The following is a 21123-nucleotide window of genomic DNA, read 5'->3' as shown; positions in this document are numbered from 1 at the left end:
CACGTACACACGGTCGGAGATTTCGGCAACCAAATCCGTCGGATTTTGCCCGACGGATTGAGTCCGATGGATTGTGCCCGAAACTGTTGCATACACACGGTCGGGCCAAGTTGTCTGATTTCGCGGTTGCCAAGAACGCGGTGACGTAAGCAGCGTATGGCGGGACTAGAAAAAGGAAGTTCAGCACCACGTCCGGCACCCTTTGTGCTCCTTCTGCTGATCTCGTGTTTTAGTAGAAGTTTGGTAAAAGACGATTCGCGCTTTTCAGATTAGTGATTCAGATCGCTACTGCTCTTAAGTTTCTGCTTGTCTTTGTGTATCTGATAATCAGTGCGTGCAGTCATTAAGTATTTGCTTCTCATTGTGGACTCTATCTTGGTATAGTACGCTTTGAAAGGCATTTTTTATTGTCTACTTGCTTCTGCTATTCAGGTCGTCCTTTCAGGCCTTGCTGTTTAGCGTTGCTTTCTGGTATCCGTTCTGACCACCCGACCGTTTTTCAAACATGTTTCGTCTACGTCCTCATCGTACAGCTTGTGCTGCGCAGGGGTTCTTACTTTGACTTTGACACAAGCCAAAGGGCTTGTGTCAAAGTCAAAGTAAGAACCCCTGCACAGCACAAACTGTACGATGAGGACGTATACGAACCTTCAGGACCTCAAGTTCTCTACAGGCATCTCCCCCCAGGCTCTGGGGATCATTATTCCAGAGATCTGTTCTGCCATCATTCAGCTCCTGCTGAAGGACTATATTATGCTAATTTTTAACCGTAAACATCACATTCTATGTATTTCATGATTGCTAATGTCTTGCATTTCTTTCCTCATTCCCTAATTACCATCATTGCAATATGCTCTAATTCATATACTCTGCCCCTTTGTCCTCATGCGGATTTGCCTCACTAACTTCCCCACCATGCTCTTCTTGGCCCCTAAAACTAGAGTCTAGTCACTTGACAATGTCTTTTGGCAGCTCCATAGTATTGCTTTTCCCTAAACACCCCCTAAAATCTCTACAAATGTGATGTGTGTGCTTCAATTCATGCAAAGTGACCTTTTTATTGTTTTTATGGTGTTGTGCCAAACTCATTAGTAACCCCCCTCTCCCCAACTGTTACCTCAGCTGATAGCAATCTTCTATCTCATGACTTGACCCAACCCAATACACACTCTAAATACTTTTTTCATGATCACATTTATGGACAAATTCACCAAAGCATGTAGTGTAAGGGCCTGCCTCAATACTTTCAAATGCTAGTTTTATTTTTTAAACATATTAATTTTATTGCTATGTAATAGCAGAATGTCAAAATGTCCTTCCATTTTGTTATTATGACACTTCTTACCTGTCCGGTGGGCTGCCAATAGTGTAACTAAGGAGGGGCTTCACAAAGTATCACACATTATTTAGCCATTCAGCTCTCAATCAAGATGAGAGGGTTACCTGTCCTAAACATCCCCCTCATTTTTTATCAAGGGCCCATCAGATGGGGGGGATGGGGGGGTTAGGACTCTCATAAGTTGACCTTATACTTTAGGCTTTAAATACTCATTTTAAAAAATGTTATACTAATTGTCTTCAAAAATCTGGGTGTCTAACCTGCATGCAATGTTGATTTGTCAAATTACTAGTTTGTTTTCTTGTGTCACTACACAGTGTCCTTCAACGCAACAGGAATGGCAGACTGTGGCCTCCCACTTTGCCATTTTTTGACAAGTTGTGCCTTTTTCAGCAACAGTGCAAAGCCAAGTTCAGAGTGAGATGAGGGGACAGTCTCTTCTTCAGATAATCTTATTATGTTGTTGGTCTGCTATACACACACACCTTCTTTTTGTTAACTAATGTGTAGTGCATTACTGATCTAAATCATGCTCATTTTCAGCACCATGGCAGGAAAATGGCATGATTGTCCAAATTTACACCTCACTGTGGGTGCTTTTTACTAAAGGCACATCCACTATGCACTACAAGTGCACTGCAAAAGTACACCTGATACTGCACTTGAAGTGCAAAGTGGAGTTGCCTTTAGTAAATCGCACTCCTTCTCAGCACAAATTTAAATTTGACTAAAAATACATTGTAATCCCAATGAAAAAGGAAGCCACACATTGTTGAGAATGAAACTTTTTAATACAAGCGCATTCATATGTGCGTTTAGTAAAGGTTTTTACAACACAACCAAGATATTTTGGGTATCCAAAACCCAGTTTAATAATTTTATCAAACCGTAAAATACAGAACACAGGAACTTACAAAGTTCAACTTGGAAAAGTGAAGACAATATCAGACATGAGTATGTACAAACTGGGCTGATATTGCCTTCATCACATGGGGTGTCACCCCTGAAAAATACAAATTTGGAAGATGTACACAGTGTGTCAACATGTGCTAACTCCCATCATGGGGGATCAATGTACATGCTTTGGGGCTGCAACCCCTTCATCTCAGACACTTTCCACAAAACATGTACATTGATCCCCCATGATGGGAGATAGCGCATGTTTACACACTCTGTGCATCTTCCAAATTTGGAATTATGCTAAATCCACCTTTTTTATTTTCTAAAACAAAAATAAAACCCTATCTAGTTTTTTCGTTTTCACACTCTCCCCAAAACATCAATGATGTTCTTCATTTTATTTTTAACATCATTGATGTTTTGTTGTACAATTTCCAAATCCCTATTGCACACCATTATCTCCCCGATCAAGATCTGGGCACTTTCACTGGTAAAACGGGAATCTTCCTCCACATGACCTAGAAAAAAACAAACACACCATGCAATCCAAATATGGTGATATACATTGATGAGCTTACCGGAAGCTGTGTTCCCCGACACTCACCTGTTGTGGTGACAATTTGGTCAACCTCCACGATCTCTCCTTCTTCCTCCTCCTCCTCCTGCTCCTGCTCCTCTGTTTCTGCTTTTGGAAGTTGCCCTTCTTTGGGAGGGGTGTGGTCCCTGGTGTCCTCATGGTCCCTGGTGTCCTCATACTTGCCGAGTCTTCTCTCCCCTATGAGCATGTAAACAAAGATTAATTAGCACACAGAGGGCATAAATAGGAATATGAAACATTGCTTGGAAGTGTTGTCCAATTGTGTTTTTGGGCCGAGTTACAAGGTGAGAACATTATTGGTGCCACTTTGTTAAGCTGGAATACTTCCCTGCAGAACGATGTTTCATACGAATGAACGAAACCATGACCTTGAAAGTGGCCATTTTAAAATGCACAACATGAAATCCAAGCACATGGAGCATGTATGCAAGCAAGAATAATGATATGAACACACGACAACTACTTACTTTTTTTAAGAACACGCTTGATCCTTACGTACTGCTCGTGCTCCCTCAGTTTCAGGTCTGACCAGCGTTTTCTCAGTTGATCCTTGGATCGGCGTACCCCAAAATTCTTCAGAAGACTCTTCACAACTTTATTCATGATCTTGGCCTTTCTGATATTTGGGTTTGGGTAAGGTCCATACTTCCCATCATAGTCGGTCCTGTTCAATATGTCGAACATCTCCAACATCTCTCCAAAAGACATATTTGAGGCCTTAAATCTTTTCTTCCTGGATCGGGACGTTTCTGGCTCCGGGCTTTCCTCACCCTCCTCCTCGTTAGTGGAACTATTATTGCGCACCTGCGTTCTCTCCGCCATGTGCTCTCCCCACTGCCTGGGAAGCGAAGGGGCGGGGAATAGTCTGGAAAGAACGTCAGGGGCGGGCGGAGTTTCACGCATGCGCACTGTATATAAAACGCCACACATTTGTATCATCCGTACGATCTGGGAGGAGAGTGTGAGGCATGTTTCTGGCTCCGGGCTTTCCTCACCCTCCTCCTCCTTAGTGGAACTATTATTGCGCACCTGTGTTCTCTCCGCCATGTGCTCTCCCCACTGCGCGGGAAGCGAAGGGCGGGGAATAGTCTGGAAAGAACGTCAGGGGCGGGCGGAGTTTCACGCATGCGCACTGTATATAAAACGCCACACATGTGTATCATCCGTACGATCTGGGAGCAGAGTGTGAGGCACGGACGCGGCGAACGTCGAAACGAAGGTAACATTTTTAAATTTGTGCTTCACTAGACTAGACTGCTTGTATCTAGGCCGCTGTTGGGACAAGATTAGGAGGGATTTTAATTGCATTATTAGTATTTGAGGGTTTGTCTTGTGTTGTGTCTTGCAGAGAAAATGGACCCATTCACCAATCCCAACTTTATGGGGCTCTTCCTCAAGCTCTACATGGAGATGCCCTGCCTGTGGCAGTTCCACAACAAATTTTATTATGACAGATCCAAGAGGAATGCAGCACTGGAGAAACTGCTTGCTTTGGTGCAGATCAGGGTCCCCACGGCAGACATGACATATCTGAATCGCAAAATTGTGACCATGAAGCTTACATATTTCAGAGAGAGGAAGAAGCACCTGGAGTCCTTGAGAGCAGGATATCCAGATGCTGTTTACTACCCCAGGATGGTGCACTTTGACAGGCTGCATTTTCTGTTAGACCAGGGGGTACCCAGGCCACCACTCTCCATGCTTCCTCCAAGGCATCCTTCACCCCCAGCTGAGGCTTCTGATGACCAACCTGGGCCATCCAGGCAGCACCATGTGGTGGGGCCCAGCTTGAGACAGGTATTGCATTGTTGAACATATTTCTTGTGTTACATTTAATGATGTTAACTAGATTAGATGTTCTTATTGATCAGTAAGTTGAGATTTCTTCAAGTGGTTTACATCTCAATAGACAGTAGTGACCAAAAATGATTGGGACGGGAAAGAAAAATGCTGGTGTCAGAATGATAGTCTGTTCTGTTTGGTAACAGTCAAATAGCAAAAGCCAGGAGCACAAAATGTTGTGATTGATGATCAAAAAACTAAAACTATGTCCCCTTTTCATACACAGGAAGACCTCAGTCGGGGGGAGGCTGTGGCAAGTGGCAGCCAGGAGGTCCAACAACGCCCTCCTCCTCCTGCCCCAGCTAGAGGAGCCCAGCCACAGCCTGGAAGGATGCCTGGTGGGAAGTCCCAAAGGAAGACCAGAGAGTGATGGCCTGGGATGAGTCTGGTGTGCCAGAAGATGCAGCCTCTTCAAGATCACCATCCTGGGCATCTGAATTTCCTGCTCTCGAGGACTTCAGGAGCGGACTTCTCTCCCTGAGATATCTACTCCTCAGGCCACCAATTTTTTTATATCTCATTTATTCATGTCTGCCCTGGGGGCCAAAGGCTGCACCAAAGTTAATAAGTTTCTCCAGTGCTGCGTTCCTAGTTTTCTTTTCAAGCAAAAAAAATACATTTTATTTTTGTTTGATGAAATACTTGTGTAATGTGTTTTCCTTCAAAAAGTAGAGTTTATTTGTGAGCAGGCAGGTACATTTCCAAAATACAAAGTAAAATAAATAACAAGGGGTACCAACACTAAACAACCTCCTGTAGATTAAAAAATAAAATCTAAAAAATACAATAATGTTGTTGTTATAAGTTTACACCCAAAAATAAAAAGTTAAAAAAAGGAGAAATGACCAGTGTCTTTAAAGGAGTTTTTTAGGGAATCCCCCCCCCCCCCCAAAAAAACATACAAAAACAAAAAAAAAACATTGTGTAGATGTGACTTAAGCTAAAATTGTATTGCTGAAATGGTTAAAAAAGAGTAATGAAATCCGTTCGGGAGAAGTGTGTGTGACTATGAGCATCAAAAGAAGTTTGTTCTTGCAACATTGTTAAAGATCAAGAGAATGCGCTTGATGACTGATTTTTTAACATTGCAGCGTGACGAATGTGCTATATCGCTTACGAGCAGTAGTTTTACCTGAACGAGCACTTCCGTGTCGGAATTTGAATGTGAGCATGCGTGGCACTTGGTCCGATGAAAATGCTCTACACATGATCGGATTAGGTCCGTCCGGCCCAGTTGGTCGGGAAATCTTTCCAACATGTTGGAAATTTGGATCGGACGGAGATTCGGACGGAATCAGTCCGATGCGTACCACACACAGTCGGATTATCTGACGACGCGGTCCAATAAGACTCATTCCGACAGATTCTCCGACCGTGTGTACAAGGGCTTAGAATGGCCAAGTCAAAGTCTAGACCTGAATCCAATCGAGAATCTGTGGAAAGAGCTGAAAACTGCTGTTCACAAACGCTCTCCATCCAACCTCACTGAGCTTGAGCTGTTTTGCAAGGAAGAATGGGCAAGAATTTCAGTCTCTCGATGTGCAAAACTGATAGAGACATACCCCAAGCGACTTGCAGCTGTAATCGCAGCAAAAGGTGGCTCTACAAAGTATTAACGCAAGGGGGCCGAATAATTTTGCACGCCCCACTTTTCATTTTTTTTTATTCGTTAAAATTTTTTTAAAAATCCAATAGATTTTGTTCCACTTCACAATTGTGTCCCACTTGTTGGTGATTCATCACAAAAAATAAAAATTTTATATCTTTATGTTTGAAGCCTGAAATGTGGCAAAAGGTTGAAAAGTTCAAGGGGGCCGAATACTTTCGCAAGGCACTGTATATGGGTTGCATCATAACCTTTTCTTTAAACTTCTGTGTAAGAAGCTCACTTTGTTCTAAGTAGTCTTCCTTTTTAGTATATGTACGCCTCAGACGACAAAACTGCCCATAAGGGACATTTGGTATCCACCTTGGATGGTGAATGCTTTTCGTGTGCAGGTAAGAATTGCCTCCACTTAGTTTGAAGTGTGTTCTAGAAAATATATCACATCAGAATATCCTTGAAAGTTCTAGGTCCAGGAAGACTAGGCAGTTTTCATCTATGACATGGGTAAATTCTATACCAAAGGGCTTATTTTTACAATGTTCTAAAAAGTTGTTTAGATCTTAAACTGTCTCATCCCAGATTATAAGACTATTATCACTGTATCTGGCATAGAGGACCAGGTTTGCCCCAAATGGATTGTTTTCCTATATAAAAGCATTCTCTCAATATCCCATAAAGAGATTTGCATAGCTAGGGGAAACCTGTAGTTTCCCCCCCCCCCCCCAGCTGTGCCTCTATTCTCCAGATAATGTTCATCCAGAAATGAAAAATAGTTATGCGTGAGGGAGTATTCACCATAGTCCAATAAGAATTTAGCTTGTAGGGGATTCAATCAATTGTCCTCTAGTGCTAATAGTTTATGGCTCTTAGGCCATGTGTATGGTCAATGGACTTATACAGAGAGGCCACGTCCAAAGAGAGCCATCTATAACAAAAGACTGCCATTTGTAGTTGGACAAGATTTCAAGCTTTCAAGGATGGGAGATTGGTCACAGTGTCCTGCAAAAAATTTATCAATATAGCATCCCAGGTTGCTAGAAAGACTATCAATTCCAGCAATTATTGGTTCCCGGGGGATCTACAGGACTCTTGTGCACCTTAGGTAAATGGTAAAAGTGTGGAGTCACTTGCATGTCTAGTATACAGGAAAAAACATTCATCTTTTGTAAGAACTTCCTTTAGTAAGGCCTCGTCCAAAAAAATATTTTTAGTTCTTTCATGCACTCCACAGTAGGATCTTTTCTCAGTTTGGTGTGTCAGTGTTATCTAAGAGTCTCCTTGCCTCAGCTATTTAGTCATCTTTATTTTGAATAACCAGGCTCCCACCTTTACCGGCTCTTATGATTACGTCCTGTTTCTGCTTTAGACTGTCTATAGAGATACAAAAGGGATCTAGACTTAATACTATTTTTCTTATTGTTGTAATTGAACTTTGTTTAAAATGTATTAAAAACCATATCATAAAAAGTTGAAATTAATTTTCCTTTTGCCCAGTGGGGGAAAAAAGGAAGATTTGGGTTTAAATTAACTATTGGACTCTCGCATGGGGACCAGGATTCAGTTCGGACACTATCTGTCCATCTTGTTGGGCCTCCAAATAGAGCTCTTCTAGTATATTTAGGATGGAATCCTCCTCTAGACTGGTTTCAGAAGACGGCAGTGCTATTGCCTTAGCGCCAATATTAGTACCAGTACTATTATTACTACCAGCTTCTTTAGGTATATAGTATCTTTGGATAGTAAGTTTACGTATATATTTGTTGAGATCTATAAATAGCTCAAATAGATTAGGTGTACTGGGTGGAGCAAAAAACCTTTCTGAGGAGGTCCAGTTCGGTTTCTGAAAAAACAGAGCTGAACAGATTGTAGATTTTGATGGTGGAATGAGTGGTTTCTAGAGTCTGCCTCTTTTTACAGCTCTTTCCTCCTCTTGATCTTCTCTTTTCCTTGTTTTCTTTGTAAGTGGAGTGAGCAATGGAGGGCTTTGAGTTCATTGTCTGTTGCAGAACACCCCATTTGTGCAACTTCCTTCTCTAAAAAAAGTCAGAGGAGGTGTAATATCTGATATACTAGCACAATTACTTTCTGACTCAGTTTTCAAGGACTGTAAAGGGATTATGGGTCTGTACTCCATTAGGTGTCGCAAGGTCAATACCCAAATCTATAGCTGCACCTCCAATGGATGTATTGGAAGTGTGGGCCACAGGTGAGGATATAATGCATGTACAACTATCCAATGCTGTTCCACATTCTCCCCATGTGGGTGATGAACTTTTGTCTGTTTATAGAACCTTTTATTGGTAAGGATTTTCAGTTCTAGTTTCTTGGAATTATCATTACTCCTTCTTTTATTACTGTTTGATGACAGCGATTGAATAGTCCTATTAAAAATAATATTCTTTACAGAATTTTGCTGATGAATGTTCCCGTTGACCCATACTGTAAGGGCATTGTTGAGTAGAGCTTAGTTGTGTGTATCCAATTTCCCCTCCTTTATTCTGGCTACCTCTCTTCTTCCCTTTATATTTGGAGTTGTCCTTAGTCCTAACGTTCTTTGGTTGGATATGGCTATTTCTTTGTGCATCAGTCTGAGGCTGAAGTGAATTATGTTCTTGAGATTGTATAGTATGTGTATTATTGTATGAGATGGAATGCGTATACTCATTTCTACTAGAATGATGTTCACTAGCTTTCTTATTCTTATTGTTGTTAGAGGTGGTGTTAGCCTTTTTCCAGTTATGTCCCACTCAAATTTCCCTGATTTTTTACTAATAAGATTAGTTTCATAATCCATCATTTTCTCATTAACCTTCTGATCCCACTCAAAATGTGGACTAATACACATGATTGGTAAGATCTAGACCCTGATATGGTTAACAGCACGTGTGTGTGTATATGTATGTGTGTATGTAAGAACGCGTCAGCCAACAGTGGATCGTACGTCCTCTTCTGTCATCTGGAGACTGCTATCACTAGACCAATTGCCACAAGTTAAAGGCTTTTATATGCTTTTGAGTAGTTTTTAGCTTTTCTTTTAATAAACATATCAAAGGATAATGTACAAGGCTGGTGCGCCCTCTTTTTCTATTATCTTTCCATTCTTTTAGTACCCTGATGCTCCCTTTGGCAGCCAAGTCAATCTAGTCAGAGCTTACACAGGGATAAGGACTGTCTCCCTGCCTCTATGTGACAGTGCTGGGTCAATCAAAAAGCACCAGAGCTGTCACCGAACAAGGAGAGTAAGTCACATTCTCCTTCATAGCCAGAAGTAGCAGGTACTTTCTTTGATCATAGTGGCAGAACAAACCAGCAGGGTGGCAAAGGAAAGGTAGTGTATGCACATGCTTCAGGGAGGGAGCACTAAGGCATACGTGCTGCTTTGAGCCATATGTTCAAAACTGGGTTTTACATTGACATTATTCCTAACTGAAAATGTATGAAACCGGTAAGGCCTGATAATTACTGGAAAATGTCCCCCCCCCCCCACCAAAAAAAAGACAATCAACTTCTGATCTGCGTTGTCTAATGCATGCCCTGCTCAGGAGTTGAGCAGGCAGTACTCACTAACCCATTTACAGACACTGAACACAAAGTGTGATGCATCAGTTATTCCTTGTCATTATACTCCATTCATGTTCAATATAGGCCATCAGCCTTATTTTACACTCCAAGTATTTACCATAAATGCAAAAATTAACTCAACCAATAAAATGTGACAAAAAACTAAAATTTTGAAAAAGCTGACAAGCTAAAGTGTAGTGTATGTATTTAATACCTTCCTTTGCTCCCCCCTTCACAGGGATCAAATAAAATTTGTAAATAAAATTATTTTGTTTTCAAGAAATACCAACTACCAACTTTGGTGCGTGGGCAGGCAAGTTCCTAAAAACAGAAAGCTGCCTCAGATCCTATTTCAAGCGCATTATATTAAAAAACACGTTCCTGGCATCCCTTCAGAATATGCATGCTCCTCCCTGCTGGCCAATAAAGTCTGCACCACCCAGGGAGCATGCATGTCTAAAAGGAGCCAGGGATATGTTCCTTCATATAATGATTGGGAACAAAATGACTGATGGTAGAGGAAGCTAATAGCTGTGAGACCGGCAACAACAGTACAAATCAAGAGCAGAGGGAATTGGTTGATGATTAAAGTAATTTAGACAGGAAATGAAGGTAGAAACAAGTTTGCAGAAAACAGAGTACTTGCTACTGAATTTTATAGCAGTAATCTTCCACTTACCATAAAATAGAGGATCCTGGGGAGGGTTTCCTTGTGCAAAGAAATATAACACAACCAGCAAAGAGAGAAGTACTAGAATTCCGAGAGCAGCTATAGCAACTGGGCTAAAATGATAAAAACACAACAGGTCACACAGAGGAACTTCTTCAGCTTAAAGACAACTTAAAATTGTTACATTCGGACTAGATAAACTTAACTCAATATTTACTTAAACATCAATGTACTGAAAACAATTTAAAGTTGGCCATACATGGGTCAATTTTTTTGACTGAAGGAAGAAAAAAAAAAACTGAACTGATTCCCATATCCACACATATGAGCTGGATGGAAGAATCCTCCACGCTGCGATATTGTACTCTGACAGCCGCATGTCAGAATACACAGATCAGTGCTGCAGCCATTGGCTCCCAGCCTATGACTGAGCAGCTTTTATAAGACAAGGTGGTTGAACAGAAGGCGATCGGTAACACTGCCAGAAAACACTTTAACTCTGCAAAAGTCATCAAGCCATCTGCATCTTCATCCCTGGTGCCCAACCTGTGGCCCTTTGGTGAATGTTGTGCAGCCCTCATACCTCGGCAGTCTTTAGTGGGAACATTAATTCGGGTAATAGCATTGAGATCTACTAGCCTCATGTAACAAGTTCCTAGTTTCGTATTGTCCTCTGCAGCATACCCCAGCCAAAAATGTAGCATGTTCACACTTTTAATGGGTTTGTATTGATTTCAGCATGTGCAAAGTGCTCCATGCATGCTAAAATCAATGCAAACTCAATAAACAGTGCATATTCACTGAAAATGTATGTACCGCAAAGTGCTCAGTGCTATAATCCATACGTAATTAATATACACTAATAAGCTGTGATATTATGAAACTGATTAATCGTCACTCTTAAAGGGGTTGTAAACCTTCAAGTTTTTTCACCTTAATGCATCCTATTTAAAAAAAAAACAAAAAAAAACCAAGTCTTTACAATCACTTTAAGCTGCACTGATAGAACCGCACTAGTGGATACTGATATGCTTCATGTTAATATTGTTAAAGAAGTTGTTAATATTTATTTTTGAAACAAAATTCTGCATAAAACATTTAACAGTGTAATTTCATGAGATAATTTACAAGGGTGTGTTTAGGGGTGTACTTAGGGGTAGAGGTCGACCGATATATCGGCCGATATTTGGCATTTTTTAATTAATCGGCATCGGCCGATTGTTCTGATAAAAAAGCCGATTACATGTTTAGCGCGACTTGCAAAAGACTTCTGTAATAGAAGTCAATGTAAGTTGCCTGAAGACATCAGTGAAGGACTTTCCTCCTCTCTGGGCTGCCAAGAAAAGATCAAAGTGATACAATGTTTCTTCTTCAATGGGCTGAACTCCCTGTGTAGAAGTTCTCAGTTAAACCATTTAAAGACTAAATCTTTTCTGACACTTGTTGCTTACAAGTAAAAATCCAGTATTTTATGCTAGAAAATCACTCAGAAGCCCCAAAAATTATATATATATATATATATATTTTTTAGCAGAGACCCTAGGGAGTAAAATAGCGGTTGGTGCAATATTTTATGTGACGTGGTATTTGCGCAGAGGTCTTTCAAACGCAAGTTAGCCCTTTTTTTTTTGTCCACAAGTTTTGAGTACCTGTTTTTGTGTATTTAATAAATATTTTTTTTTTTTTCATCTAAATTATACATACAAGTGAACTGATTGGAGATTTGTTTTGTTTAATAAATGTGTAAGAAATTTTCTGCATCACTTATTAAGGCTGCTTTCACACTGGATCGGGCAGGCGTTGACGGTAAAACGCTGCAAGTTTTAGCAGCGATTTACCGTCATTTTAGCCCCGCTATTCGGCTGCTAGCGGGGCAGTGAAGCACTGCTGCAAAATCGCATTGCATGTGCTTCAGCAGTGGTGACCATTCATTTCAATGGGCAGGAGTGGTGGAGGAGCGGTTTACACCATGCCCGCCATGCCCTTGTTTTGACCAGCCACCGAAACAATGAGTCTGACTTCCGGAAGGGAGCCGTGGCAGACAAATACACCTTCAAAGTCCGAACCACATCCAGACAGCATGAAGGGCCACCTCTTTAGGATGTGTCAGCTTAGGACACAGAGATGGTAACACAATGTCCTTGTTGATGTGAAACGCCGAAACCACCTTCGGCAGAAAACACCACTAGGGATGAGCCGAACACCCCCCGGTTCGGTTCGCACCAGAACCTTCGAACGGACCTAAAATTCGTATGAAATTTAGAACCCTATTAAAGTCTATGGGACTCGAACGTTCAAAATCAAAAGTGCTAATTTTAAAGGCCAATATGCAAGATATGCAACAGACAACATCAGCAATAAGGGGTATCTTCAAGTGTATACTGTTCTGGAGGCACACAACACCCACTTTAACTCCTGCAGATGCCTGTATTAGAGAACACCAACAATAAAGGGTAGATACAGGTGTATACTGTGCTGTGCTGGAGGCACACAACACCCACTAACTCCTGCAGATGCCTGTTTTAGAGAACACCAGCAATAAAGGGTAGATACAGGTGTATATTTTGCCAGTGGCACACAACACCTACTAACTCCTGCAGATGCCTTAGAGAAAAACAGGAATAAAGGGTAGATACAGGTGTATACTGTGCTGGAGGCACACAACACCACTTTAACTTTAAGATGCCTGAGAAAAGAACACACTGTCCCTGCACGCCGGAAAACACTACACAAGGCCGCCGCGCTGGCAGCCTTATATAGTGTGGGGGGGGGGGGGGTGTACTAAACCCTCTGAGCTATAATTTGCCACAGGCATCCTGCCTGTGGCCAATTATGGCTCTCGCTGCTGGCGCTGTGACTGGCCAAGCATGCGGGGTCACGGTGCATGCTTGAGCCAGCAATGCACTGCGATGGCGTAGCTCACTGTGGGCTATTTGGAATTTGGTGCTAACAGTCCACAAAGTTCTGAATTCGCCGAACAGACGAACGTCCGATGTTCAAGTAGAACATGCGTTCGAGTCGAAACACCGAGCTCACCCTAAACACCACCTTATCCTTGTGGATAACCAGATAGGGCAACTTGCAGGACAAGGCTGCCAGTTCCGAAATCCTCCAGGCCGATGTAATGGCCACTAGAAAGACCACTTTCTGGGAAAGAGTCAACAGGGGAATCTCTCTGATATTTTCAAACAGCGTTTTTAGAAGCGCCGATAACACCAGGTTCAGATCCCATGGGGGAAATGGTGGACGCACCAGAGGGACTACATGTCGCACCCCTTGAACAAAAATAGTCACTAGAAAGTGAGACACCAGAGGTCATTGAAAAAAAAAAAAAAAAAAAAAGACAGCCAAGGCTGATATTTGCCCTTTAATGGTGCTTAACCCCAATTTAAGGTCCACCCCTTGCAGAAGAAACAGCAGGATCCTGGATATAGAAAAGGAGCGCGGATGCCATCCTTTCTCCTCACACATGGAGATGTAGGCCTTCCAGAAGATATTTCTGTGCTCTCAACATAGTTGGGATCACCGAGTCCGACAGACCCTGGTTCCTCAACACCTGGCTCTCAATAGCCATGCCGTTAAAGCCAGCGATGGTAAAGCAGGATGGAGAATTGGACCTTGAGATAGAAGGTCCTCTCGCAGTGGAGGAAAGGCGTAGATCAGCTGATACTGATCCCACAGAGCCACCAGTGCTTCTGATGCATCTGCCCACAGATCTCGTCCTGGACATAAATCTCTGCACCTTACGATTGAGATGGGAGGCCAGAAGATCCACGTCTGGTGTGCCCCACCGCAGGGACAGTAGCCTGCACAAGTCCGGATGCAACCTCCATTCTCCTGGGTACATCATCTGATGACTTAGATTGTCCGCCTGCCAGGTTCTCCACACCCGGGATGTAAATGGCCGACAGGGCCAGTACATGTCGCTCTGCCCACTGAAGTATGCGAGCGACCTCCCGTGCGACGGCCGAGCTTCTTGTTCCTCCTTGATGATTGACGTATGCCACTGCAGTGGCATTGTCTGACTGGATCCTGATCGGATGCCCTTGCAGTCTCAAAGACCATGTGGAGAGGCATAGCTTGATCGCTCTCAGTTCGAGCAAATTGACCGGCAACTTGGATTTCTCCGTCGACCAGAGGCCCTGAGTCGACTGAACTCCCATCATTCCACCCAAGCCAGATAGGCTGGCATCCGTTGTGATCACTGTCCATTTCAGAGGTAGGAACGACTTCCCAGACTGAAGCACCGGGGACCTCAACCACCAAAACAGGAAATCCCTGACTAACTGGCTCAGCTGGATCTGTCGATCCAGGGACAACAGAGATTTGTCCCATTTTGTCAAAATCTCCTTCTGCAGGAATCTGGTGTGGAACTGAGCATATGGTACTGCCTCGAAAGAGGCTACCATGAGTCCCAGGTCTCGCATGCAGAAGCGAAGAGATGACCACTTGCGGTTCATCAGCAGCTTGACCGTGGCCCTGAGAGTCTGCAACTTGTCTGAAGGGAGAAACACTCGATTCCATGGAGTCCAGCAGCAAGCCTAGGTACTCCAGATGCTGAGTCGGCACTATCACCGACTTTTTTGGGTTCAACAGCCACCCAAATTCCTGCAGGGTCTGCATGGTGATCGCCACATCCTCCTCTAACTCTGAGGTGGAAGATGCTCTCAGGAGGCGATCGTCTAGGTTTCCCACAATCGCGATCCCGCATTGCCGTAGCAACGCCAACACAGGAGCCAATACCTTGGTAAAGACTCAGGGGGCTGATGCCAACCCAAAAGGGAGAGCCACAAACTGGTTGTGGGCTTCCCCGACTGCAAATCGCAGAAAATTTGGGTGCCGGAGGCATATGGGTATGTGCGGGTACACATCCTGGATGTCTAAGGACGCCAGGGAGTCCCCTTGATGGAATGCAGCGACTACCGAGCAAACTGATTGCATTCTGAACCTCTGCACTTTCACAAAGTGATTGAGGGCCTTTAGATCCAAAATTGGACGTACCCCTTCCTTCTTGGGGACTACAAACGGGTTTCAGTAGAACCCCTGGAAAAGTTCAGATTCCGGATTCAGCAGGTCCCTTACCGCCCCCAAGAGGACCTCCCGGCGAGCCGGGGGAACGTGTATGCTGGAGAGGAAGAATCTGTTTTGCGGCCAAGAGAGGAACTCTATCTTGTAGCCGTGGTAAATCAGATCGCAAACCCATTGGTCGGACAGTCGAGAGGACCACCGGGCTGCAAACGCCCGAAGGCGACCCCCCACCGGAGTCATGGGTGGGGGCAAACCTTCATGCGGTAGCACTTTTGTTTGCAGGCTTGTTAGGCTTGCGGTTCCAGGGAGGTTTCTGTCCATCCGTGGTCATCCTGTTGGGCTGGGGACGTTTAGCCGAAACTCCGGGCGGATGAATAAGCCGTTTGTGAGTGGAAAAAGAGGGCCCTTGCCTACGGCGTGGCTCCTGAGCCTTCCTGGCCTGTGGGAGTAGAGTAGAGTGGCATTTTTAATAATGTCATCTAAAGAGTCTCCAAAGAGCCGGTCACCAAGGAAGGGAAGATCCGTCAGGGCTTTTTTGGATGCCTGGTCAGCAGACCAGCATTTTAACCAAATCAGGCGCCTCAGCACCACTGCTGACACTGAAACCCTGGATAACAGGGGAAGAGTATCCAGGGCCACATCACAAACGTACTTAAAAAGAGGAAGTAAAGGCAAAAAAATAAAAAATAAAAAAAAAAACACACCCTGTAAGGCGAAGGCATAATGAGTTAATATGCATAGCATACTAGCTCATTATGAATAACTTACCTGAGAACAAAGCCCCAGAAGCGGTCCTCCGTCTTCCTCTTCACCGCTGCCATGTATCCCGGAGCTGTGATTCGCCGGAGCCACGATGACGGGAGCAGACACGGCATATCGCCACGATCTGCGGCCTGCCCAGTGCGCCTGCACGCCGCTGTCTACGGTGCATGCGCCGTAGACAGCGGTGGCTGTCTTTGGGTAAATATCTCCTAAACCGTATAGGTTTAGGAGATATTTATTGGACCTACAGGTAAGCCTTAATCTAGGCTTACCTGTAGGTCAAAGTTGGTTGTAAGGGTTTACAACCACTTTAAGGCCTTGAACTAGTTGGTCTGCTAGTTCCACGCAGACAGGAGAAGCCTGTTTGCCCAATTCACGGTGCAACAGTTTTGCCCACTCAGTTAGTGTGTGCGATACAAGTGCGGATGCCAGTACTGGTCACATGGCTGACCCCACAACCGTAAACAAGGAACGAGCCACTGCCTCGGCCTTCCTGTCCGTGGGATCCTTAAATGCAGGAGTCCTCTCTACCGGGATTGTGGTTACTTTAACCTGGATACTGGGGGGTCCATGACCGGAGGAGCCGACCACTTTTTGAGAAGGCTTTTCTCAAAAGGAGTAACGCACCGCCATGTTTTTGTGGACCGTAAAGGTTCGTTGTTCGGGGCGACCCAATTCCTTGTAAATTAACTTGTCAAAATAAGTCAGATACGGGAACACCTTAGGTGAATGGGCTGGCTTACGGGACCCAAAAGGGACCGCTACATCAGCAGAGGGATCTGCTGGCTCCTGAATCTTCAGGGTATCACGCACAGCTGTGATAAGTGCTCCAACAAGCGCTTTGTCATGCACGGACCCGGACAGGGACTCATCCTCACTGTCCAAACGGTCCTGGTCAGCGTCATCTGAAAACGACAGAGCAGGGGGTCACCCGCCTCAGCAGGGCCTGAGTCTGCGTCAGAGCTCTCCCCAAAGGATGGGGAGCAGGGGCCGCTTTTTAGCACCTTTGCGCTAACGCACCGCCTCCATCTTGGCAACGAACGAATTGAGGACTGCTGACAAGGTGTCCAAAGGCACTGCTCATCCCGCAGGTGAACCGGTTGCAATTGCCTGGATATCGGGGGAAGAAACACCAGTTTCTGAAGCCATGCTGACCCTACCCTGTCTGCCACCTGAAGGGGACTTAGGACAGTGATGGTCCCACGCTCCTTACTGCTGCTGGCTGAGCGGCTCTTTCCCGCAGGACTCACCTCCCTGAAGAGTTCTGCGCTGTCCAGCAAGTAGTGCCCGTGGTCTTGGTTGGCTCCCGGGTGCAGAGGAAACCACTCTGTGTCAGTTAAAGCTGCTGCTAATGGCACTGAAACTGCTCTGCAATGTGCTCAGGCTCAAAGGAAATGGCCGCCCAGTGTCCAGCATTAGGACATGAAACACTGGGAAAATGGCCGCCGGAGTACAGGGACACATGCTGTCTCTAGAGAAGCTGAAAAACGTGCTCCGGCTTCTAGAAAATGGCTGCCAGCGTCCAGTATAAGGACAAATCACATCGCTAGGCAGCCACACACAGCATCCCCCACAGGGAGGGGGGAGGGAAGAAAGGGACAGGGAGAGAAGAGAGGGAGGTGAGGGACCCCCGAATCGACCTCTCAGGGAATGCCCAGCTGCTCAGCCCCACCGAGGCAGGGAGAGCTGTACTTACCAGTCCTGAAGAGCTGGGAGACATTCCATTACAGACCCACTCTCTGATCAGTACAGGGCAGCTGCTGGCCTCAGCACACTGACGCATACATCAGTAGCCCGGTCATATGTGCGCCCCGGAGCATTAAAGCTCACCGACCACCTCTGGAGCGGAGTTACGTCGTGGCTGACCCAGTGCGGAGCTCAGGTCTGCACATGCTCGATGGCTAAGCTGGGGAGACTACAAGGATAAGGGTATCCAGCCTGTCACCCAGCTGTTGATAGCAGATCACAGGATCTATCACCTTGCGCAAAAAAGCAAAGCTTCTGCAGAAAAAAAAAAAAACACGGACCGATGGGCTTGCAGGGTTCCTATGTCCTTCTCCTTCACAAGGCAAAAAAAAACTGATGGCTGCATGGCAGGCTGAGGGGTGGTTACCTAAGGGACTCCCCCTTGGGCGGAACTGGAAAGTTCTGCGTTTTACATAACATGTAATGCCTAGTATTCTCCTAAAGGTGGCAAAACAACCCAATGGCTAAGAGAGGAGCTGCGTCAGTCGGTGAATATAAGAGAAATTATTTTTTAAACAAAAAAAAAAGGCAAAAACTGCTCTGGATGTGAAAGGATAAGTTGACCTTCGGGAACATGTTATATGTTTCACCCGTAAGGTTTGTTAGTTAAAATAAACTGGCTCCTAGATTCAATACCAAATCTCATCTGGGACAACAGCAGCGGAAGAGCAGGCGTCTCCCAGGACAACAGCGAAAGCATTGCCAGAGAGCAGCACAGTGGCTCATACTGTGAAGGCTGTTTCACCCCTACTGGGGTAAGAGCTCTGGTGAGAGCAATCACATTATTATTCACTGTGCACTGTGAGTAGCAGTGGCATATATATATATATATATATATATATATATATATATATATATATATATATATATATATATATATATATATATATATATATATATATACACAGTGGTGTGAAAAAGTGTTTGCCCCTTCCTCATTTCCTGTTCCTTTGCATGTTTGTCACACTTAAGTGTTTCGGAACATCAAACCAATTTAAACAATAGTCAAGGACAACACAAGTAAACACAAAATGCAATTTGTAAATGAAGGTGTTTATTATTAAAGGTGAAAAAAAATCCAAACCATCATGGCCCTGTGTGAAAAAGTGATTGCCCCCTAAACCTAATAACTGGTTGGGCCACCCTTAGCAGCAACAACTGCAACCAAGCGTTTGCGATAACGTGCAATGAGGCTTTTACAGCGTCCTAGAGGAATTTTGGCCCACTCATCTTTGCAGAATTGTTCTAATTCTGTTACATTAGAGGGTTTTCGAGCATGAACTGCCTTTTTAAGGTCATACCACAACATCTCAATAGGATTCAGGTCAGGACTTTGGCTAGGCCACTCCAAAGTCTTCGTTTTGTTTTTCTTCAGCCATTCGGTGGTGGACTTGCTGGTGTGTTTAGGATCATTGTCCTGCTGCAGAACCCAAGTTCGTTTCAGCTTGAGTACACGAACAGATGGTCGGACATTCTCCTTCAGGATCTCTTGGTAGACAGCAGAATTCATAGTTCCTTTTATCACGGCAAGTCTTCCAGGTCCTGAAGCAGCAAAACAGCCCCAGACCATCACACTACCACCACCATATTTTACTGTTGGTATAATGTTCTTTTTATGAAATGCAGTGTTCCTTCTACGCCAGATATACTTGGACACACACCTTCCAAAGAGTTCCACTTTTGTCTCATCGGTCCACAGAATGTTGTCCCAAAAGTCTTGGGGATCATCAAGATGTGTTGTGGAGAAATTGAGACGAGCTTTGATGTTCTTTTTGCTCAGCAGTGGTTTTCTCCTTGGAACTCTGCCATGCAGGCCATTTTTGCCCAGTCTTTTCCTGATGGTGGAGGCATGAACGCTGACCTTAACTGAGGCAAGTGAGGCCTGCAGTTCCTTGGACGTTGTTGTGGGGTCTTTTGTGACCTCTTGGATGAGTCGTCGCTGCGCTCTTGGGGTAATTTTGGGCGGCCGGCCACTCCTGGGAAGGTTCACCACTGTTCCATGTCTTCGCCATTTGTGGATAATGGCTCTCACTGTGGTTCGCTGGATTCCCAAAGCTTTGGAAATGGCTTTATAACCCTTTCCAGACTGATAGATCTCAATTACTTTCTTTCTCAATTGTTCCTGAATTTCTTTGGGTCTCGGCATGATGTGTAGCTTTTAAGGATCTTCTGGTGGACCATACTGTGTCAAGCAGCTCCTATTTAAGTGATGCCTTGATTGTGAACAGGTGTGGCAATAATCAGGCCTGGGTGTGGCTAGAGAAATTGAACTCAGGTGTGGACAACCACAGTTATAGTACGTTTTAACAAGGGGGGCAATCACTTTTTCACACAGGGCCATAATGGTTTGGATTTTTTTTCACCTTTAATAATAAACACCTTCATTTACAAATTGCATTTTGTGTTTACTTGTGTTGTCCTTGACTATTGTTTAAATTGGTTTGATGTTCCGAAACACTTAAGTGTGACAAACATGTAAAGGAACAGGAAATGAGGAAGGGGGCAAACACTTTTTCACACCACTGTATATATATATATATATATATATATATATATATATATATATATATATATATATATATATATATATATATATTTATTTATTTATTTTTTCCTGAAGATAATCACGGAAGATTTTCACCATTATTTATCATCAGTCACCTGTTATTTATCTTTTGGCACTTATCACATTGACTTTTTTATAAACGTGCGACTTTCACTGACTGGAATCTTAAAATAGTTTTGCTTTTCATGTTTAATTTTACTTTTATCGGTTTCACTTGTATTTTTATGTTATCATCATTATTCCTTGCTATAGAAATCTGCACGTTTATCATTGCATTTACAAATATGTTTATGTGATTTTCTATGGAATGTTTTTAGTGACACTAGCACACTAAGCACCTGATATAGGGAACTTAGAATGATCTAACCTAATTTGCTGACACAGGTCACTTAGAAAGATTTAACCTTTTTTTGGGCTTATTATTTACCAGCGTGCTGATAATTCATTATTATTTTTTCCACACTTTTGTCACATTTTTTCACAACTTATATATTTTTTAACTGAA

General features: G+C 43.8%; 1 protein-coding gene across 1 annotated transcript in view; it reads right to left on the bottom strand.

Annotated features, from left to right (window-relative positions):
* Nucleotides 1-21123, bottom strand: part of TM6SF2 (transmembrane 6 superfamily member 2) — a 79377-nt gene that overhangs the window by 21231 nt on the left and 37023 nt on the right. The window contains exon 2 of the mRNA XM_077475449.1: nt 10526-10629. Coding sequence (XP_077331575.1) covers nt 10526-10629 — 104 coding nt within the window. The remainder of the gene's footprint in view (nt 1-10525; nt 10630-21123) is intronic.

Source organism: Lithobates pipiens, unplaced genomic scaffold (assembly GCF_037356315.1).
Source record: "Lithobates pipiens isolate NorthernLeopardFrog02 unplaced genomic scaffold, aLitPip1_a1.2 Scaffold_13, whole genome shotgun sequence".
Lineage (NCBI taxonomy): Eukaryota > Metazoa > Chordata > Amphibia > Anura > Ranidae > Lithobates > Lithobates pipiens.
The sequence above is the reverse complement of the archived record's forward strand: the minus strand, read 5'-3'. Positions and strand labels throughout refer to the sequence as shown.